Source organism: Caretta caretta, chromosome 8, assembly GCF_965140235.1.
Source record: "Caretta caretta isolate rCarCar2 chromosome 8, rCarCar1.hap1, whole genome shotgun sequence".
In the NCBI taxonomy this organism is placed as follows: domain Eukaryota; kingdom Metazoa; phylum Chordata; order Testudines; family Cheloniidae; genus Caretta; species Caretta caretta.
This window is the reverse complement of record NC_134213.1, coordinates 15,599,359-15,623,430: the sequence shown is the minus strand read 5'-3', so window position 1 is coordinate 15,623,430 and position 24,072 is coordinate 15,599,359. Positions and strand designations below refer to the sequence as shown.

At 40.9% G+C, this 24,072-nt stretch overlaps 1 protein-coding gene across 1 annotated transcript in view; it reads right to left on the bottom strand.

Moving 5' to 3' along the window:
• Positions 1-13,838: 13,838 nt before the first annotated feature.
• Positions 13,839-24,072, bottom strand: part of RAD50 (RAD50 double strand break repair protein) — a 39,669-nt gene continuing 29,435 nt past the window's right edge. The window contains exons 23-26 of the mRNA XM_048861330.2: positions 17,113-17,198; positions 16,437-16,579; positions 15,176-15,309; positions 13,839-14,341 (exon numbers count right to left, since the gene is read on the bottom strand). Coding sequence (XP_048717287.2) covers positions 14,155-14,341; positions 15,176-15,309; positions 16,437-16,579; positions 17,113-17,198 — 550 coding nt within the window. The 3' untranslated portion in view covers positions 13,839-14,154. The remainder of the gene's footprint in view (positions 14,342-15,175; positions 15,310-16,436; positions 16,580-17,112; positions 17,199-24,072) is intronic.

Below are 24,072 nucleotides of genomic sequence, written 5' to 3'. Positions count from 1 at the left end.
AACAAGCCAGTTTTAGAGCATGATACCTGATGTATATGTTTCCCTTGTTCTCACAAGTAGTATTCCCTCTTCAGGAGGGAAAGAGAACACTAGTCTGATTGGACAGCTGGCAGTTCGTAGGCATTGAAATGGAACCAGAAAGGGAACCAAGATGTCCTGAGAGACAGTCACATCGCTGCAATAAAAGAGCCCAACAGACATAGTAGGCCCTATAGGAGATTGCAGGCCATAGGGACCTCTCTAGAGTGTCCTCTGTTGTGACAGCCTGTCCAGCAGAGAAAAGGCCAAAGGAAAATTGGAGGGAAACCTGCCACCAAAGAATGGGGGAGGAGAGCCAATTCACCCCACAATGTTACTGAGAGAAACACAGAAATGCCTAATGAATGTGAGAGAGGAGTTCTTTAAGTTAAGTGCCAGTGTTGACACAAGAACAAATGGAAATAAAACTGGCCAAGTTGAGGCTTGAAATTAGATGAAGGTTTCTAACCATCAGAGGAGTGAAATTCTGGAACAGCCTTCCAAGGGGAGCAGTGGGGGAAAAAACCTAACTGGCTTCATGATTGAGGTGTGAAATGTTTCTGGAGAGGATGGTACGATGACACTGCCTACAATGCAATGTACTAGATTTGTGACTGCTAGTAGCACATATCCCCAATGGCTAGTGATGGGTCATTAGATGAGGAGGGCTCTGAGTTATTACAGAGAATTCTTTCCCAATGTGTTTGGCTGGTGGGTCTTGCTGATATGTTCAGGGTCTCAGCGTATGTCTACACTAAGAAATTAGGTCGATTTTATAGAAGTTGATTTTTAGAAATCAATTTTATACAGTTGATTGTGTATGTCCCCACCAAGTGCATTAAGTCGGTGGACTGTGTCTTCCATACCGTGGCTAGCATTGACTTCTGGAGCAGTGCACTGTGGGTGGGTGTCCCACAGTTCCCGCAGTCTCCACTGCCCATTGGAATTCTGGGTTAAGCTCCCAATGCCTGATGGGGCAAAAACATTATCGTGGGTGGTTTTGGGGACATGTGGTCAGTTGCCCCTCCCTCCCTCCCTCCACGAAAGCAACAGCAGACAATTGTTTCGCAGCTTTTTTCCTGGGTTACCCGTGAAGACCCCATACCACAGCAAACATGGAGCTCGCTCAGCTCACCACTGCTGTTGTGAGCATTGTAAACACCTCGCGCATTATCCTGGAGTATGTGCAGAACCGAGCTAAGATGCCAGCACGAGGATGATTGTGATGAGGACATGGACACAGACGTTCCTGAAAGCACGGGCTGTAGCAATTGGGACATCATGGTGGCAGTGGGGCAGGTTGATACAGTGGAATGCCAATTCTGGGCCTGGCAAACAAGCACAGACTGGTGGGACCGCATAGTGTTGCGGGTCTGGGATGATTCACAGTGGCTGCTAAACTTTCGCATGCGTAAGACCACTTTCCTTGAACTTTGTGAGTTGCTTTCCCCTGCCCTGAAGTGCAGGAATACCATGATAAGAGCTGCCCTGACAGTTGAAAAGCGAGTGGCGATAGCCCTGTGGAAGCTTGTAACACCTGACTGCTACCGGTCAGTCGGGAATCAATTTGGAGTGGACAAGTCTACTGTGGGGACTGCTGTGATACAAGTAGCCAATGCAATCACTGATGTTCTGCTATCAAGGCTAGTGACTCTGGAAAATGTGCAGGTCATGTTGGATGGGTTTGCTGCAATGGGGTTCCCTAACTGTGGTGGGGTGATAGACGGAACACATATCCCTATCTTGGCACTGGACCGCCTTGCCAACCAGAATATAAACCGCAAGGGGTACTTCTCAACAGTGCTGCAAGCATTGGTGGATCACAAGGAACGTTTCACCGACATCAACGTGGGATGGCCAGGAAAGGTGCATGACGCTTGCATCTTAAGGAACTCAGGGCTGTTTGAGCAGTTGCAAGAAGGGACTTACTTCCCAGACCAGAAAGTTACCATTGGGGATGTTGAAATGCCAATAGTTATCCTTGGCGACCCAGCCTACCCCTTTCTCCCATAGCTCATGAAGCCATACACAGGCAGCCTGGACAGTAGTAAGGAGCGCCTGCTGGTATGGTGACACATCACACACAGCTGAGCAACAGATTTCAGTTTCCAGGCAGCCATGGTAAGCCTTTTGGTATGCAGGGTTGGCTTCCTCCGCCTTCATCACATGTGGGAATGGTTTCAATCTGCAGCACCATCCTTTCCCATAGCAAGCAATGCCGGCTGGGTTTCACATTTAAAAGGAAGGGCTGTGGTTTTTGGGTGGATGTGTAGCACACACCTCCCCCCACCCCACCGCATGGCTCTTCTCTGGGATGATCCCTTTTAGCCAAGCGCAAACAACCCAGCATGAACGGAGTCCTTTTACTGTTCCCTTACAAAAATTCCCCTATTTCAACCAGGTGACCATGAATGATATCACTCTCCTGAGGCTAACACAGAAAGATAAAGACCAAAACCCAGGACCATTCGCTGCCATGCTTTGTGCTGCAATGATTCCAGAATACTTGCTACTGGCTTGGCGTGGTAAAGTGTTCTACCGTGAAGGATGAAATAAGGCAGCCCTCCCCAGAAAACTTCTGCAAAGGCTTTCAGAGTACCTCCAGGAGAGCTTCATGGAGATGTCCCTGGTGGATTCCCGCTCCATCCCCAGACACGTTAACAGACTTTTCCAGTAGCTGTACTGGCTGCAAATGCATCCCAATTCTTAAGGGCAAATCCAACATTAAACACTATTGCTTTTAAACCCTGTACTGTAGTTACAAATGTGCACTCACCAGAGCTGCCTTCTCCGGCTTCAGGGTCGGGGATCCCGTCTTGGGAGGATATTGGCTCCAGGGTGATGAAAAGGTCCTGGCTGCTGGGGAGAACAGATTCACCGCTTGCCTGCTGCGCATTCTCCTCCTCCTCCTCCTCATCCACAAAATCCTCCTCCTTGTTGCGTGAGACTCCCCCCTTGCAGGTGTCCACGGACAGTGGTGGGGTAGTGGTAGGGTCCCCCCACCTAGAATTGCATGCAGCTGATCATAGAAGCGGCATGTATGGGGCTCTGACCCGGAGCGACTGTTTGCCTCCTTTGTCTTTTGGTAGGCTTGCCTGAGCTCCTTAACTTTCACACGGCACTGCTGTGTGTCCCCGCTGTAGCCTCTCTCCACCATGACCTGTGCGATTTTGGCATATATATCAGCATTTCTTCTTTTTGATTGGAGTTCAGCCTGCACAGATTCTTCTCCCCATACAGCAATCAGATCCAGTGTCTCCCTTTTGGTCCATGCTGGAGCTTGTTTGCGATTCTGGGGGACTGTATGGTCTCCTGTTCTGCTGAGCTCGCCACACTGACCAAACAGGAAATGAAATTCAAAATTTCCCAGGGCTTTTCCTGTGTACCTGGCTAGTGCATCGGAGTTCAAAGTGCTGTCCAGAGCGGTCACACTGGAGCACTCTGGGATAGCTCCCGGAGGCCAATATCATTGAATTGCGTCTGTACTACACCAAAGTCGACCCAGCAAGGTCGATTTTAGCGCTACTCTCCTCGCCGGGGAGAATTACAGAAGTCGATTTTAAGAGCCCTTTAGGTTGATGGAACGGGGTTGGTTGTGTAGACGTATTTATTTTAAAATCGACCTAACGTGGCTAAATTCGACCTAACTCCGTAGTGTAGACCAGGACTAACTGACCTCCATATTTGGGGTCGGGAAGGAATTTTCTACCAGGTCAGATTGGCAGGGACCCTGGGAGTTTTTTGCTTTTTTCTGCAGCACGGGACACAGGTCACTTGCAGGTTTAAATTCGAGTAAATGGTGGACTCTCTGTAACATGAAATCTTTAAATCATGATTTGGGGACTTCCGTAACATGCAGGAGTCAGACTAGATGATCATGATGGTCTTTCTGGCCTGGAAGTATGAGTCTATGTAACTAACAGTATTGCCAAAGTCAAGTGTTAAAAAACTACGTGTCAGGACCCCCAAAATCATGACATTGGCTTAAAAATCCCTGGATATTTTAAAAAATAATATATTTTGATTTTTTTTATTTCCCTTCTGGTTTCCAGCTTTTCTCTGCCAATATGAGGGCTAGAAACTTACTTAAAACAAGACAAAAAACACAAGCAAACTCTGAGATTCTCATGCAGTCTGTTGGTTCCAGCAGCGGTAGCTTTAAGTAAAATACCAAATACCACAAGACTCATGATAACATCAGGAGAGCTAACAACACTGTTAAAAGAAAGCCCTGAGCTCCTTGAGCCAAGGAAATGGGAAATTTCTTACCTAATATTTACCTTTTTTGCTAGTAGCATCTCTCACAATTCTGTGACATAAAAGCTGTTTTCACTCTTCTCTGCAGTTCTGGAGGGGGTTGTGTTGTAGTGAAGCCCATGCTTGTCATGTCTCCTGCTCTACCTTCCCATCAGAAGCATTATTCCAGAGCTCCGAGAATATGATTGGAATCAATAACCTCAATGCTAATCAGTGAATTTATGCAGCTGGCCCACATACTGTAGACATAAAAAATTAAAATAAATGTCCCTTGGCTAACGAAGCCACACCAGGGAGGGAAGAATTGTGGGAGACGCTGCTAGCAGAAAGGAAATTATCGAATAAGAAATTTCCCACTCTGCAGCCCAGATGCCACAGTTCTGTGATATGTGGGAAGTAGCAAAAGCACTCAACATTAAATAGGGATGGAGAATGAAACAGACAAATAGAGAAGACTTTCCTTGAAAGTAAATGCCTGATTTGGCAGTTATTTTTGGATCAGTTGTGGCATCGCCTTCCTTCCAAAGTAAGCTGGTGTAGAAGATAGAAAATCCACCCTGTAACGTTTAATAAAAGGTGTTGATAGAGCACCAAGCTGCTGCACTGCAGATTTCCTCAGTTGCAGCACAAGGTCCTTCTGCCCAAGTCACCAGCGGTCATGTAGAATGCACCTCAATACCTTCAAGAATAGGTTCACTTGATGCTTTGTGTGCCTCCACAATGCACAACTTAATCCATCTGGCCAGCATAGTTTGGATGCCTGAAAACCTGGGCACTTTGGGTGAAAGGACTCAAACAAGGAGCCAGATCCTCTAATCAATTCAGTGTGCTTGAGGTAGATCTTTAATACATACATCCAGACCACGTGATATATTTTCAATAGGATGCTGTGAATTTGGACAGAACAATGGGAGGACCACTGTTATCTTTGGTAAGAAAAATTCTGGAGTCCTTAAGAACCATCTTGTCATCACAGAACCTACAATAGGGTTCGTGCATGGATAGAGCTGCTAATTCCAAGACTTGTCTAGCAGATGTGATTGTGACCAAGTAGCAGGTGTTGATTGATAGATAGATAGAATGGTGTGACCATTGTTAAAGGTTCAAAGGGGTGGGTGGTCAGAGCTGCTAGTACCAGTGGTAGATCCCACTTTGGAAAGATTGGTCTGATTATAAGTCTAGCCAGTTTGAGCAAGCTGAGAAATCTTGAGACTTAAGTATTTTGCCTAAAACTCCCAAGGACCCTACTTGTAAGATAGGCAGGGACTATCCTGTGACCAACATCTGATGCACTATGGTACTGGGCTGAAGTCCCTTGCTCGTACCATCCTAAAGAGAAATCAGAACAGCTGGAATTCCAGGATCCTTCGGATGTCAGTGAAGGATGTCAAGGCTCACTGTTAGATGCAGTGAGAATTTCAACACCAAGTCTGCCAGGTCTAAAAACTATTCTTTCCTTGGCCACGTGAAACTATCAATCTGGCTCCATCCAAGCTAGAATGGTTTACTTTTCCCATGGCTAGTATCAAAGGAAATCCTAAACCTCAAATACTAGTAAACGAGGTAGTTTACACAACCAGAACACAATCTGTAACAAATTGACGATTTTCTCTAAAGGGAGATTTAACAGATTTTTTAACATTTTAACAGATAAAGCACAAGATGAAGGACTAGTTGGTGCCTGCGACAGACCATCAAATCATGAGAGGACAAGATGACCAGCTTCTTAGGCATCTATCTATAATATGTAGGGAAAAGAGCTGTGTTATCTTAGGGGACTTCAATCTAACATATACTGACAGTCTCATGCTGCCAGTATTAAAACAACCTTGGAATTTCTAAAAATTATAGATGATAATTTCCTCACTGAAAGAGCACTGCCTTCAATATGGGGAAATTCTACACTAGACCTTATTCTGACTGATAGATGGGAATTAATCAAAGAATTAAAATGAGTGGTTACTTATGTGAGAGACAAGATAGTATCTTTTATTGGACCACTTTCTGTTGGTGAAAGAGACAAGCTTTCAAGCCACATAGACTGTAAGAAGAGCTCTGTATGGCTTAAAAGCTTGCCTCTCTGACCAATGGAAATTGGTCCAATAAAATAGATTACCTCACCCACCTCATCTCTCTATTATCCTGGGACCAACAAGGCTATAACAACACTGCATACATGGTTACTTACATGTAAGTGATCGTGACTTGATCACATTTGTTATGTGCAAACAGGATAAAGCCCAAACCAGCAATACATATACTTAACGCTTTAAAAGAGCAAATTTCTCAAAACCTGAAAACAATTATGACCAAAGAGCCACAATAACACAACTGAGAAAGAAGACTTCACTGATTATAAACCCAACCTGGCTTAGGGGAGAAGTGAAAACAGCTACAAAAAAAAAAAAATCAAACAATATGTAACAAATGGAAAAAGGGGAAAATTGATAGCAATGGATATAAATTAGAAACTAGGAACTGTAGAAATTGATATGGGAAACAAAAAGGCACGAGGAAAAAAAATCTATGAATAGCAGAGTTAAGGATAATGAGGAAGTTTTTAAAGTATATTAAGAACTAAAGAAATCTCAACAATGGAATTGGTTCATTACTATTTGGAAATGGTAGAATCGTCAATAATAATGCAGAAAAGGAAGAAGCGTTAAATAAATATTTCTGTTCCGTAGTTGGGGGGAAAACAGATGATGTATTCATATCATGATGATGATGAAGAAACACTTTCCATTCCAACAGTAACTCAGGAGGCTATTAAACAGCAACTGTTAAAGTTAGACCAGGAGTCTGTGGACCACAGGTTGAAAACCACTGAGTTAGACACTTTAAAATAAGCAGCTCTTGATAATGTCCATCCAAGAATTTTAAGAGAGCTAGCAGAGGAGCTCTCTGGACCATTAATGAGTTTCAGTAAGTCTGGAACACCAGAGAAGTTCCAAAGAACTGGAACAAAGTTAATGTGCCAATATTTTAAAAAAATTAATGGACTCAGCTTGACAATGATCCTGGGCGAAATAACGAACAACTAATATATCATTCAATTAATAAAGAATTAAAGATGGGTAATACAATTAACGTCAATCAACACAAGTTTATAGAAACAGGTCTTGTCACAGTAACTGGACATTTTTGATGAGATTACAAGTTTGGGTGATAACGTAGAGTGCTGATGTAATATACTTAGATTTCTGCAAAGCATTAGACTTGGTACTGCATGATATTTTGATTAAGAAATTAGAACAATACAAAATCAACATCAAACATAAATGTAATAAAACCAGGCGAACTAAGAGGTCTCAAAATGTCATCATAAATGGGGAAATATCATCAAACAGATGGAGTTCCAGGGGGTTCAGTTCTTGGTCCTACACTATTTAAGATTTATCAGTGACCTGGAAGAAAACATAAAATCATTACTGATAAAGTCTGTGTATGACACAAAGATTGGGGGAGTGGTAAATAATAAAGACGAGAGGTCACGGATACAGAGTGGTCTGGGTCACTTGATAAAATGGGTGCAAGCAAACAACATGCATTTCAGTAAGGCCAAATGTAAAGTTATATACGTAGGAACATGAAATGCAGGTCAGGATGGAGGACTTTATTCTGGGAAGCTGCAACTCTGAAAAAGACTGTCATGGTGGATAATCCTATAAACATGAGCTCCCAGTGAGATGTTGAGGCCAAAAGGACTAATGTGATCCTGGGATGCATAAACAAGGGGATCTCAAGTAGGAATAGAGAGATAATTTTACCTGTATTTTGGCACTGGTACAACTACCACTAGAATACCGTGTCCAATTCTGAAGGATGTTGAAAAATTAGAGAGGGTTCAGAGAAGAGCCATAAAATTGACTGAGACATTGGAAAACATGCTTTATAGTGAAGGTCTTGAATAATTCAATCTATTTAGGTTTCAGAGTGGTAGTGGTGTTAATCTGTATCAGCAAAAACGAGGAGTCCTTGTGGCACCTTAGAGACTAACAAATTTATTTGGGCATAAGCTTTCGTAGGTTAGAACCAACATCAGCAGCTGCATGGAGTGGAAAATACAGGAGCAGGTATAAATACATGAAAAGATAAGAGTTGCCTTACCAAGCGTGAGGTCAGTCTAATGAGACAATTCAATTGACAGCAGGATACCAAGGGAGGAAAAATAACTTTTGAAGTGGTAATGAGAGTGGCCCATTTCAGACAGTTGACAAGAAGGTGTGAGCAACAGTAGGGGGAAATTAGTATTGGGGAAATTAGATTTAGAAGATTAAAGGGATGACTTGATCATAGTCCCATAAGTGGGGAATGGAAATATGATAGTAGAAGGCTCTTCAATCTTGCAGACAAACATACAATGTGATCCAGTAGCTGGAAGCTAAAGCTAGACAAATTTTGACTAGAAATAGGGTGCAAATTTTTAACAGTGAGGGTAATTAACATTGGAATAATTTAGTGAAGGTTGTGGTAGATTCTCCATCACTGGAAATTTAAATCAAGATTGGATGTTTTTCTAAACAATATTCTCAAGTTCAAACAGGATTTAATTCAGGGAACTCCTACGGCCTGTGTTATCAGGAAGTCAGACTAGATGATCACAACGATCCCTTCTAGCCTTGTAATTTATTAATCTCTAATTGCATTAAGGTTAATTAATATATCATATCATTAAGCTTTCTTAATGAGGTGCTAGAGTGTTCTGACAGTTTTGGAAGAACTCTTCTGTTGGCCTGAGCTGAAAAGTAAGGCTTAGTATCTGCAGTCTCAAACAATGACACTGGACTGGCTCCAGATCCCACATGTGGAGGGCATTGCCATTAGTAATGAATGAGGAGAGAAGCTGTCTGGAGTGGGCCTCTGCAGTCCAAAGCCAGAACCAAATGTGGCATCTGTTTGGTGCCCTGGCTCTGCTATTGCCTGAGGGGAGTGGGAGGCAGAAGAGTGGCAAATGCAGGTGGATGAGGCCACCACGCTGCCAATTACCCAATCCAGGAGAAAACGAAGAAAAAAAAGTTATAAATTGCTTGCTAATGCCTAAAAACTAAACGTTGCCATAGGAAATGGTTGGGAGCAAAGAAAACTGCCACTAACTGCTGCCCTAGAGGCAGAAGTTCTGGAGGGAAGCTGGAGAAAGGGATGTGCCCAGCACAGACTATGCTGCAGGCTACACGAGCTGCAGCCGGTCCGTTTCCAGACCGTGCCAAGGAAACATCTATACATGCTTGTGCTCCACACCCTTCACATCCTCACCCTTGTGTCCCGCCCCGACACAAAGTGGCAGGACCTCCTGCCACCTCTATAGGGTGAAGAGCCCCAGTGGGCTGGCCTATATTCCATCTTGGTCCCGAGGCCCGCTGGGGATATCAGTTGGCGGCTGCTTCACAGGGCCGTGAGCATGGGCGTGTACTTGGCGCAGTTCACCCCAATCCTGGACACCTGCCCCTTTTGCGGCATGAGGAAAACCCTGGCACACGTCTGCCTGGAGTGCGCCAGGCTGCAGCCCTATTCCAGCTCCTCACGAATATTTTGTTAAGATTTTGATTGCACTTTTCCCCTCACCTCCTTCTCTAGTCGCTCCCTGTCCATGGCCCCACTAAGTCACAGGACCTCCTGGTCAACCTCCTCCTGGCCCTGGCTAAAGTGGCCATCTATAAAACCAGGGTGAGGAGGTTGGCCGATGGAGTCTCCTGTGACTGTGGGGCCTATTTCCGATCCTCCGTCCGTTCATACCTCTGGGGAGAGTTCCTCTGGGCTGCATCCACTGACTCCCTTGACGCCTTTGAGGAGCAGTGGGCGCTGTCCAGGGTTCTCTGCTCGGTGTCCCCATCCGGTTCCCTTCGTTTGACCCTTTGACCGCACTCCTGTCCTTGTTGTTCATTAGTTATCCCCCGTAATTATTTGGTTTTCCAGGTCCTGTGGATCCCCCTCTTAGGCTAGGGGGGGATCCTTTAGCAGTGGGCGGGCGAAGCCTGGATCCCAATAAGACAGACGATGCTGCAGCACTGAACCATCTCCAGAAATGCAGAGAAGGGGAGCAGTACATACATCACAGAGATGTTGGGTTGTAGAAATGAACTGTCTAGTGGCCTGAGACAAACACCGTTCTTTTTGGATCAGACAGTCCTGAGCTCCCTGTGTCAAGACATGAAATCGTAGGGGAAATCTGACAAGTAGCTCCAACACAAAAGTATCCTGGGGATGGCTAGTTGTTCTGGTTTTAACGGCACCAACTTGCCTTTTCTGGAGACATAGGATGTGCGTATTGTGAGGGGGAGGGTGGGAAGGTAGCAGAGCTTGAGCATGATGCACTGCTGCTGGTGATCTCTACATATTCTAACTTATGCCAGGGGCCCTGACAACAGGGGCTGACTTTTAGTTTTCCCTGAGGCACAGTCAAACAGCTGTGGCTGGTGTGTGCTGAGCACCCACTGTTTTTTTTATGTGGGTGCTTGAGCCCTGGAGCACCCACAGAGTCAGCGCCTATGGCCCAGACTCTCTGCACCCTGCCACACCCTGCCAAGGACATTTTCCTTGTGTTTGTATGTTTGGAGAGTTGTTTTTGTTGGGTTTTCTGTTGTTTTTTCCCCAAACACCTTTAGATTTGTGGGTGACACTACTGCTTTTTCATTATGAGAAACTCTCTTTAGAGCTTATAAGGCATTCCCCCTTCTTCTCTGTCCACAAGGGTCTTGGAGAGGAGATGCAAGGAACTCTTGAACAGGACTTAGGTGAAACCATTACAGGAGGTTGTAGAGCAAGGTGGGTAGGGACTGCGTGCTTCCTTCACAGAGGTTAATGCTTACTTAAGAACCTGAGTGAATATTAGAGACCTTGTTACCACTGGAAATGGGGAAAAGGTTTGGGGAGGAAGGTACTTTTTCTTTTCTCTGCAGCTCAGTTGGTGGAAATGAATAGCATGGCCATGCTAACACCCATTTATCCAATAGGACAATGGATCAAGGTTGGCTGAAATGGGAAAGGCAGCTCCCAAAGGTAGTGGCAGGCTTTGGGTTGGCTCCAGTGTTGTTAGCCTTGTGAGCAAAATGGCATCCTCTGCCAAGGTTGATACCTTTATGGTTTCTGGAAGGCAGGGTATGAAAATCCCTAACAGTAACATACTCCTCGAGACCTTCAGAGAATGGAGAGTACCATCGGTTCTTTTGCTAAAGAGCTCCAACTTCTCAAAGGGCAGGTGACTTGTATCTCTTTGAGTAACTCAGATGCTAACAACTAAGAGATTCATCTCATCATGATGGCCACAGCCATCAACTGTGCTGGGTGTGTCCATGGCCACCCACAGTGACATTCTAGCAACCATTTGGCACTCTTATGATTTCTGGCAACTCCTCCCTGTTGTTCTCCTGTCAGAGATCTCTAACAGGAAGGGAGTAACCCTCTCCCAGGTGAGAAATGTTATATTTTGCTAACAGGGCTTGATAGTTCTATCCCTGGAGCTGGAGTCAGGCAGAAGTGTACTCTTTGTACCCACACAGATCTAATTTCTTTGCGACTTTGTCCGTAGGTGTACCTTGTGATGACATGTATTTTCTATTGGACTGTGAACACCACTGAAGATCCTGGAGTTGGTGGATGTACAAAAGTTCAAAGCCCTTCGGAGACATCTGGTAATTTTTCCCCACCTGTTTAGATAGAGGAAGAGAGTGGATGAATTCTGATAGAGTCCCTTAGCTGGCTCCAGTATGCCACACTATGGGGAGGGAAATCCTGGCTGCAGTTATCAAACTTAAAAACCATCCCCAAAAGCACATGGGACTTCTCTCATATTACTACTATTTCAATGCCCAGAGTATCTGCAATGTCAGACAGAAGAATGCTTTGAAGTCACCAGCTCCTAGGGGAGGAGCTGTTGTCACTGCCACATCAGATGAGGCCTGCTGTTGGAGAATGGGATCTCCTCCTCTTCCTGGATGCGTGAAAGGGGCATCTGCTCCAGGGCACATGCAATGATGGTCCCCAGTTAAGTCAGTTATAGCTAAGGTGGCATGGGGTACTGATTTGCTTGAGGCTGCTTGGCCCAGTGTCACTTATGCCCTGCCTGGGACAGAGATCTTATTAAGGACTTGTGGCACTGTCCTTGGGGTTGCTCTCTGAAGGGAGGGGAAAGGCATCCCTGCTCAATGCAAGGAAGGAGTAAGCTAGCAAGAGTGAGGACAAATAAATCACTTCAAATGACAGTGCCATAATGTGGCATCTGCACCAATTCTGGAGCTGGTTGCCACTCTGGAGTGGGGGATGCTGGAGTCTCTGAGGGAAGTAACTGAGCCTGTAATTGGCTCAGTCATCAGCACTAATATCAGTGCCAGGCCTCCTTCATCCTGTGCCATACTCTCCTTGCTAGAGGACTTGGGAGGCTCAGTCCTTGAAGGAGTTATTTTTTACATCTTCCTTGTGGGATGATCCCATGTGCTGTTTGGAGCTACCTTTATGGTCTGTGCAGGTTTGTCTCTCGCACTGCCTTTCCGTATCAGTGGCATAGGTGCCAGGTCCATTATTGAGGTAGTCTGTGTCAAGGTTGTTAGTGATTAGGACACTGGTGCCGAGGTTGTCAGGGTTGATACTGATTGTGCAGGTGTTAACTATGTCCTCTTTATTTCCTTACTTTCACTGCCTGATCCCGGGATATGGTGTCTGCTTGGGGGAGTACTGACTGATGCTTGCTCATAGACTTTAGGTCAGAAGGGACCATTATGATCATCTAGTCTGACCTCCTGCACAACGCAGGCCACAGAATCTCACCCACACACTCCTGTAAAACCCCTGACCTACGCCTGAGCTACTGAAGTCTTCAACTCATGATTTAAAGACTTCAAGGTGCAGAGAATCCTCCAGCAAGTGACCCATGCCCCATGCTGCAGAGGAAAGTGAAAAACCCCCAAGGCCTCTGCCAATCTGCTCTTTTGGTTCCACCTTGGTTGACATTTACTTTGGGTCTGAAGTGGACAACTGCTCAAGCATGCCCACATTGGTTCCTTGAGCACGTGTAACTTGAGTTGAATGTCCCTAATGTGAAGGTTCTGGAGAAAAACAACCTGCACACGAAACACCTGTCCAGGATATGGCTCTCTCCAGGCAGAAGAGTCACAGGTTGTATCAATGACTGAGCGGGGATGAGTCCATCGCAGGATAGGCAGGATTTGAACTCTGATGGTTTAGTGTCAACCATGTTGGCATACAGTATCTTGCCCTCCTATTTAAGGGTGGGTAGGTGGGTGTGTCCATCTGCCCGTCCCTCCTTTTGGGGAGGAATGGGGGACATCCAATCAAAGAAAACATGGAAGAAGGGTGAAGATAAATTTTCTTCAGCAATTTAACTGAAAAAAGACAAGTTTGAAGCTCTGAAAAGTAGAAAATTGGAGTCTTGCTGGGTTCCATCTTGCTATCACAGGCAGTTAGAAGGAATTGAGGGATGGTGGGACACTGCCCTTTATGCGGCACAGGGCACGTACACAGCCCTAAAAGACACTGCTATTCAAAAGAATCTGACCTTGCATGCATGAGACATGTGCACCTATAGAGGAATCCATGCTGACACATACTTGAAGAACATGTCTTTATTTATATTTTTAAAGCACCAGGTACATTTATAGTGCTTTCTAAGCATTTTGTAATAATTCAAAATCCTCCATATTTTTGTATTTACATTTAAAACAAGCACAGAAATGTGTATATTTTAGATTTTTTTTAAAGATGCAGAGTTTAACAGTACAATAGTTTGCACTACTTAACTAGAATTTAAACATTAAGCTATATTTTTTTTCAGTGTCAGAAAATATAGTTCCTTTCTTCATATCCAGTAACTTAACTTTTGCTGTGTTACTGAGTCATCCTACAATACAAAATTACTTCAAAGTTCTAATGAACATAGGAACCTAAGGAACTGATACTGCACTTCACAATCTCAGAACACTGGTCAATGTTCTTTTTTATCCTGTAGAATTTCTCCACATATTCAGAACGGCCCAAAAGCTCCACAAAATCTTCATCATGTGTTATGACAAGAAGCTGAAAGTTGCGCTGTTGCGAGCGGCTTTTTATTATCCTATGAAAGAGTTGAAGTTTAGGACACTTTTAAGGAAATTGCATGCTAACTTTACATAACTTGCAAATACACAAAATAAAAAACTCTAAAACAACATTAATGCAATATTCTAATCAATACTGTATTCAATAAAAAAGGTAGCATCCTAATTATTATCTCTTCATTTTTAATTTAATTTTTCATATATAAGAAAATGTGATTAACGATTTGGGCAAAAACAGGAATCTATTGGAAACAAATGCAGGCTCTCCTCCTGTCATCTAATGAATCTGCCCATTAGTAAAATGCTTCACAGTTCATACTCTTAGGCTCTGAGTATCAAGGATGTAGTGAACTCTTAGCAAAGATAAAAGAATAAAGAGCTGTGACCCATATTAACTGCATGACTAAAAAGCTCTTCACTGTTCCTGCGGTAGCCCTAGTGTGGATGCACCAAGACAAGGAGCATAAACTGTCAAACAATCTAACAGCTAACGTTCATGTTACTTCTTGGCTATGTGTAAAATGAAAGAAAACTGATACAATTCTTCTCTTCTCTTCCAAACAAAGAAGCAGGAATCTAAAGCTTTTCCTGCCCAAAATATGGTAAGAGGTGTACAGAATTAGCAAGCCATTGGGCAAGATTTAAAAAAAAAAAAAAAATTCTAACCAGTGGCAAAACTACTGCAAATGCTGGACCTGATTCTGTTCTTTCTTAAAACTCTATAGGTCAATGAAGACACAGTAGTGTAAAACCAAATCTATTTATAACAAAGAATCCACCTTGCTCAAGTCTATTAAAACTCAGAAGACATCCATCCCAAAAGATTCCCAATGAAAGCTGAAGTCACTTACTCCACCAGAGCATGTGCAAGAGACTCAATGTTCTCTCGATCAAGATTGGTGGTAGGTTCATCCAGTGCAAGAATGCCACAGTTGAGGCAGAATGTTTCTGCCAGAGCAAGACGAATAATGAGGGAAGCAAGCACCTGAAAGAAAATAAAAACTCACTCTTCAGTATGTTATTAGAAAGCACTGATGTACATAACTGTTCAATTTATAACACCAAGAAAAACCAGCAGCAGGCCTTAGAGTTAAAAGACAACATGCCAGATGTTTGTAAATGTCCATTAACAGATTCATTCACTGTTAACAGACAGAACAAAATGAAAAAATTCTAATCTAAATTAAACAATTAATTCAAAAAAGCTATGCTAAAAGAATGTTGTGAAGGTTGGAAAGTGGAGTACCTAAAACTTAGGAAATAACAGAATTAAGTATATCTCAGGAAACTTAATTCCATGTGTATGTAAGAATGCATTAAGATACAGTCTTTAATTAGGTGATCACACTTATTTTGATCCATTCTCACACCTTTTGACACTGGATGGTTGAGATCTGTTTGTATATCTTAGTGGACCTGGTCCCTTTTTAGGCAACTGAACCACTGAATTATTTTTCTGAAGTTGAGACACTTGAATTGCCACTACTCAGGCTGATACTATGTTACTAAACCTGATTGATTAGGTTCTCATGTGACCTTATGACCAAGTAAAAATTATAAAGACATAATGGGAATTGTAGCAGGGGTATACTCTACTAAAGGATGCTTTCCAGTGACCACAGATGTAGGCATATTTCCTGATGAACTAGTTCTCAGAAAATGCCTAAGGAGAAAAAGAAATGAACACGTTCCACTCATTTACAAAGGGCTCTCATGGAACATCCTAGGCTACTGCAACAGTATTTTTAGTTTTATCTTTACACTGCTGTCTGGCAAAAGTCTTAGATTTTCCTCAAAACGTAACATGTGGAATTTTTATTTAAAAAAAAAAAAAGGGACAGAATTGCTTTCAGCAAGAGATTAATTTGAGGGCATTCCCCACACTAGCTTGATAACTGTATGCATCTTTTCATAGAATATCCTGTCAATGCATGAGTGCCATGGAGCAGCTAGACATATTTTGAATCACTCATTTTAATTTTAGGCCATTTTTTCCCCTTTCCTTATCTTCGCTTCTAAAGATCCAGAATACGCCTATTCTCCCAAACATCCAAACCTCCCACAGACTTCTTGTTCCTCGAATGTGCATTTAAATAAAATGCCGTAATATACCTTTTGCCCAGCACTGCATCTCCCTCGCATGTCCAAAGCAGTATCTCCTTTTATCATGACTACTCTATAATTGTAGCTCCTCCTTTTATCAGATGCTGAAACATTTTCATCTGCATCAGAACGAATTTCTATATATTCAATATCTAATATGGGAAGAAAATGCAATTTCATTATAAAAACATGTTTTAAAACAATGGATTGAGACAGTGAGGTGGTAAAATGTGCAATAGTTAAACAGAGTTGGGAAGGAGAGAGAGTGTTACTGTAGGCAATATAATTATACAAAGAATATTCAGAACACTCGTGCCATCAGATGAATCTTTGACATTAGCAGGTTAATTTATACAAACAGGCAAAACTAAAGAAGCATGCTTAACCGGCACAAGTTTTTTCTTTGGAAGGATGTCTGAACTTTGGAAAATATGTGAAGCGAATGAATTACTTCTGATTAAACCAAACCATGGTTAACCACATAATTCTTTATTACTACTACAATCTGCTCACAGTCTAAAGGGGGACAGATGCAGATTCTGAAGAATGGCACCTTCTCTATTTTGATATCTTAGCTTTTTATATTTTGAGTACACAGTTTTTATTATAGAACATTCTATACCTACTAGACAGCACCTGAAGACTGATATCGATAAACTGAAACTACAAAAAATAATGTAGGTACCTTGCCCTCTGTAGGTGCTTCGCCAAAGATCACGAATGATTTTGTTGATTTCTTCCATTTTCATGCTGTGAAATGTCATTATTGCTCTAAGAAAGGGTGAAAAAACCAGTCCATTTGCTTTGGGTGTAACTGTGCACTGCGGCTGACTGCAAGCTCCTTGGAGCAAGAACCACTTTCCCTTTTATGTCTTCTAAGCAAATAGTTGGTACTCAAATGCTCTTTAAAATAGTAATTTATAGTCGTGAGTGTAGCAGAAATATCTATACAATAAATACATTACAAACAAGTAAATATTCCCTCTCTTACGCAACCTCTTATTTTTTAATGTTAATATATTTTCATCTTGAGAGATGTTGGAGCAATGGAAGCAAAATTGTTTGACTGCTCTTCTTAGGGCTTGTCTACATGGCAATTTACTGCACAGCAATCCAGGATGTGAATCTACAGCGCACCAGCTTGCCACGCAGCAGTACATTAAGCCACCACATTCTGGGACTTTTACTGCGCTGTGGCTGTGTTCACATGAGATGGTACCACATGGCAAACTAGTAATACTGTAGCTTGACATCCTCACTTGAAGTGCAGTAACTTCCCATGTAGGCAAACTCTTACATGTGCATTCATTCACTGAAGAACAGGACTACTAACAACTTGTAATATAATCATAATTCACATGTAAAATCTACATTTCAAATCTTTACCAAAAAAATTAAAGGTTCCCCAAACCTGCAGTGACTACAAAGCAACTGTGATTAAGTTACATTAGGGTTAGTAAGTTATGGTTAGCGTTAAAGTGGCAAAAATAAATTCAAAGTTATGGGTGCACCACATTTTTAAAAAAATCTCAGTAAACTTTCACAAAAATGACACCTGTTTAAGATTCCGAAAGTTATGAGCTATATAGACTTAGGCCCTGACCCTGGAAACTCTTATGCTGGTGACTATCTTTACATATGTAAGTACCCTCACTGAGTTCAATATATGAAGTTACTCAAGTGCATACATGTTTGCAAAATTGGTCTTTTTTGGTTTCTCCTTCAGAAAAATGAGATCACAACTACCATAAACAGAGATCTGAAAGAAACTTTCTATTCTAAATTTCTAGTTACATTACCTTTTGGTTATAGTGCTTGATGTCTGTCATTCTGGCAGACATACCATGTCTACAGCTCAGATTCTTAGAGGGGTAATTTTTTAAAAGGATGGTGCTAATTACAATTTTATTAAACAGAAACTCTTTTGTTCTTTTAGTATGTTGCTAACATTTAGTTTTTATTTACTTTTTTTATGAAAGGAACAGAATGTTGACAGTACAGAAACAAAATAGCACCGCCTTTCACCTTTATGACTGATTCTACATAATGGTTCAGATTTTCAAAGAAATGCAGGGAATTTAGCTATTCATTTAAAATGAACAGAGATGTGTGGTTAAGTATCCTAGATTTTGAAAATCTCAATCAGCATTTCTAAATATTGAAGCATACAGGTAATTCTTATGTACTGATTTGCAAACCATCCAATACTTAGGCACAACAGGAAGGCAAAGGGATATCATCAAGGATGGTGGGCTTAGAAAATCCCAGAAAGACTTCTCAGCCATGTCTTGCTTCGCAGGCACACATATATATGCATGTGACAGAGTGTGCATATACATGTCGTTATACCTCCTGCCCCATTCTATCCATTTATTGCAGGTACTGAAATTTACCAAAGTCCTACTTTTGAAGCACTCAAATATTTATTATATACAGCTTGCCTGTATACAAAAATAAAGCAGACTAGCAGAGTGGGGAATGACACCATGTACAAACAGGATGGTATTTTAAGTCACATTTAGGGATTTTTCAGTCTTGCAAGTGAACCTTGTAATAATTTTGTCTTCCTTCACTAAAAATGTCCATCTTTATCAAATTTAAAAGCACAAATATGCCTTCATTTTTAAAAACACAAATAAAATAAAATCCTTTTAGAAGTGAACGAGATCTGGCAAGAGACTAATGAACATCATATAACATACCACAATCAAAGAACATCTGAAGCTTGGGCTACATTCAGTATGCACTGTAGAGTTTAAAATTATGGATCAGTCACTAGGCAAACTTGTAGGCACTGACTACAGCGGAATGAGCAAGCAACTCTATACCAACACACGATGGTTCACCATCCCTGCCTCTTAGCCCAGCTGAAGTGTATATTAAAAATGATAAAAACATGCAAATTAAAATAAAAATGAAAACATGGTTGCAATAGAAGAAAATTTTTTTAACTCAGTCATCTCCTTTTATTTTGACAAATTCTCATTCTTTTGGACAAGACTGGAAAATCACTAATGTTAGAGGGCCAAGAAAAATATTTAAAACTGGACAGATATTTGATTGTTTTGGTTTCTATCTCATAAGGATGGAGAAGCAAAGCTTGGCAGAACATTTTTTTTAAAAAAAACCAGAGGTTCAATTTAGATATATGTTTCATACATTCATAAATTTTAAGGCCATGTTGGACCATTATGATAATCTAGTCTGATGTTATTAGTAAGGCTATGGAATGCCCAGATATTTAAATAGCAGGGAATGGAAGAGGTGAGATCTGAACTCCTGATCTTTTGGCTCCCAGAGCACTGAACCTTCCCCTAAACTAAACAGTATTTTTAATGTACAGTCCCTTATAAATTCTAATAATTTTCCTCACAGAGAAAAGTTATAGTACAATACTTCCCTGTGGCAACTCTTTTGACCAAACAACAATCTTTTCTGTCAAGGATTTCTTAATTCACACTATTATTTATTTGTTCTTATCTTTGTCTTGTCTTATAGTGTATTTTAAAACCTGAAGTAATTTCAGAGATTTTGCGAGTATCTATCTATCTTGGTGTTATATACTGTTGCCCATCAGCATAGTATCTGAGTACCTACAAAGTAAAACCAATGGCAAAGGTGAAGTCAATAGCAGATTTAATGTAATTTCTGACATGTTTCCCTTTTCAAGGCAAAACCTCTGCTTAGGGTAGGTGGATGGGTTTTTTCCTTTGGTTTTTTAGATATTAGTCGTTTCCTTTTTATTATTATTGTTGGTAGGAGTTTATTCGGTGGAAGGGAACGTCAGATTAGTGAGCATCATTCTTATGGTGGGAAGGCTTTTTGTATTAACAGTCAAAAAGGATAAAAAATAAACTTGGGTCTTTGGTTGACATGTATATAGAAATGTGTGCTCTTTCTCCCTTTTAGCTAGAAAAAGAAACATTTTTTCCCCTTTAGTATTTTGAAGGGGTTAGGCTTCAAAAGTCAACTCAGGCACTCACTCTGCAGTCAAGAAGTCAAGTCAATAATATGTTGGGCTTTGCAGGTAGCAGGTATTGAGGGGACATAGAGTAGTATCTTCTTGATTACAGAATGCAGAGGACTCTTTTCCCCCTTCTGGCTCTACCAAGAATACTGTTTCAATCATTTGGAAATGCTTAATTCTACTAATAAATTCCACCCACCTTGTTCTACAGTAGTAAAACTGACATAAGAACTTTATTAATCCTATATTTCATTTGAATCCCCCACCTAATAATATCAAACGTATGTTTTTTATGTTGAATCATTTCTTTTTTTGACATTGAACCAAAGACCTGTAAGAAGTAAGCACTGAAGGAAAGATGCATTTTTGAGTTGACCTTTAAACAGAAAGCAGTGCTCAACCTGGTGCTTTGCTATAATATCAGATAAGAACATGGAAATAGAAGTAGATTGCTGGCTCACGTCATTTGCATGAATGTTTCTTTTTTCCTTTTTTAAACTGGGACAATAAAATGTACAATTTTAAAAAACTATTTTTCCCACCTGCCCATCAACAGAAACATTCTCTACCTCTTGTTGGGATATACAAAATTCCCAATGCCGTTAATAGGAATTGCTAAGCACGAATGTAGGAAAAAACTTCAAAACATTCTCAAGGACTTAGGAATTTGTTACTCATCAATATTTATTACCAATCTTCAAATTTCAAAACAATAAAACTATGTAAAATCTTACAGCGAAAACCTGACAACACAAAAGTGCACATAAAACCTTCCCAGCCTACATGTAGAGATTTCAAACTCTGACCATTAGAGGCAACATTTCTTCTCACTGATTATTGTAGATTACCAATAAGTGATGCTTATCTGTTTTTTCTTGAAATTACATGACTGGATTTCCTGTATTGCCTTAAACAGACACACAATAGAATCTATACTATGCAAGTGAGTTCTGAACTCTAAAAGGGAAACCTGCAGGGGAATTCCTGGAGAGCACGTCCATTTAGGTTGCAAGGTAAAAATTTAGTGTGCAAGGTTGCACACTAAATTTCAACATTCACTATTTAATGAATTTTGGAGAGGCTTATAGTGGAATATTAACAAATCTAACTGAAATTAATTTTTGTAGTAATAAAATTACTTCTATTACACTAATTTCATATTCTGAAAAAATTTACATGTAAAGAAAGTATACTTTCACTGAAAATCAACCTTTGAACACCGCAGAAAAAACACGAGGTAATATGTACTGAACAGAACTGTAATAAATTTAAATTTTAATTCTTGTTCATCACAATATATAACCATCTCTGGTTAAGTCATTATCAATGGAGGACTAACCTTTATACATCCGCAGTGCATCCATAAAAGACTAATATAATTGTGATAATTTACTATAATATGTTAAGTATCATAACATTAGCCCCAAACTGTGCTCTCTGTGTCTCTAAATCTTTGTAAAATACAGAAGACACTAAAGAATATTTGTTGGAGTTTAAATTCCATTGTAAAACAAACATGTAGAATACCTTTACTGATGAAAAATTGTAAGCCCAGTAGAAAGGAAAACTAGTTTATTGCTTTTAAAAAAAAATTATGGAGGAAAAACAGTCCCCAACAGCTTGCTTTATCTTTACATTCATTTAACATAGGCCCTGGGCATGAAGCCATAAGCCCTTACGAAACTCCAACTAGTACAGAATGCTTCATCACATCTCTTTAGGAGTTCGGGCTACCACAAGCACATGTAACCTGTTCTCCACTCTCTATGCTGGTTTCCCATAGAATATCAACACCAAGTTCTCAATCCTTATCTGCAAGGTACTCAATAGCCTAGGTCAGCTGAGCGTATCAAAAAGATCAACTAAAGCTCTGGAATGAAGACTGCGATCAACAGTTCTGCTTCTTGGGGACAATGGAGCTTTCTACCAGAAGAGAAAGATCTTCTGTGCAAGAGAAAAGTCTTTCTTGAGGAGGTCAATCTGAGACTTGAATGACAGGACGTAAGGACTCCCACAGGAAGTAAGGACCATCACAAACCTCACCACACTCTACTCTAAGGAGCACTTGTTCAATCTTTTCTTCTCTAACAGAAAACACAGCACATACATTAAAAAACCCTCAAACCCCTCCAAGTCAAAACACTACACTGCACACATAATTCTCCACTTGGTATGAGAGAGAGTTAGAAAGAGCAAAGCACTTGTGACAAATGCTAATCATATTGCTTAGTGCGTGACTAGAAGGTACTAAGATACTATGGTAATGAAGGTAGTACAAGAACTTATATAGAAAAGAAGAGGAAAAAATGGGTGTGATAACCAAATTCCACCGTGCTCATAACTGTTACTTTTGACTTTTTGTCTTTTGGGGCTAAATGAGAGAAAAACTGCAGAAAGAAATCCCTGATTATCCATAACAGTTATACCTTGTGTATCTTTATTGAGTCGAAAGTTTACTCCCTCCCCATTCCCCCCGTAAAAAAAACGGTATGAGGCGTGCCAATGATCAGAGGGAGTGATAAGAAAATGAAAATTCTGTGCGACTCTCCTTATACAGTTTCCTAAAAAATTCCTTTATGTGGGAAAGGATCTATAGGAGAACAGGACAATCTGCATGGAGACCCTGTGTTTCCACACCACCTTTGGATCCTCCTCTGGTTCCCAGACAACTCTGCTGCTAGGGAACAGTGCTGCCTGGGTTACCTCTGCCTTTAGCTTCCCTGGGGAGCCCCATGAAAGTGGGTTTCATAGCACGGAGAGAGTTCTACACAAAAGGCCAACAGAATGATCCTGTATTATCGTTTAGGTTCAGCAAAACTGTCCAGTGAATGAATATAATGATATGAATCTTCTCCCATACCTCCTAACATGTACATCCAGACCCAAAGAGTTTCTCTAAAGAACTGGGAATGAAATGGGTCTGAGAGGGTTAGGAAGACAACTTTGTTATGACTTAACTGGTTCAGCTGGATTGCATACATGAAAATGGAGTGGATGACATGATGACAGATATACCTTAATTTCTGGGGACATTTTAATGGTTCCAATCTTGTGCAATGTGCTGAATTATTTTCTTCATTAATAAAATTTGTTTTAAGAAAATGCAGCTATCTTCATCCTATCTTCTAGCTATAAAGAAGTTCCGGTTGCAAGTTTTCAGGATAAATATTATAGAACCATTGAAAAAGAAATACCTCATATTTCTATAGGACCTTTAAACTTAAATAACTGATTTTATATCAGGGAAAGAATCATGGTATTTTTCAAGAATGTCAAGAATTTTTAAGAATTAATTTACTCACTATTTTGAATTTATCCTAGAAAGCTTGAAATTGAAAGCTGTTTCCATACCAAAACTCTTCCCTTTCCTGTTGTGTTCACCAATGGTTTGTTATACACTGTTGTTCCTAAGTGTACTATATGAATAATTTATTTTTATTAAATTGAAGAATTTGCTTTGATCAAAACCTAACCAATTTTGACCCAGTCAACCTTGGGCTTGACAATGTCTTTTTAAAATTACATCTCGGGAGAAAAGAATATTGATCAGACTTTTTTTTCCCAATAGCTACACATGATAAGTCAGCTTTAGTGGCATAGTTTGCACTGCAAAAGATAATATTGCATTTCAAAAATTATTTTAGTTTTAGGCTCATGAGAGAGGTGTGTGATGTTTCT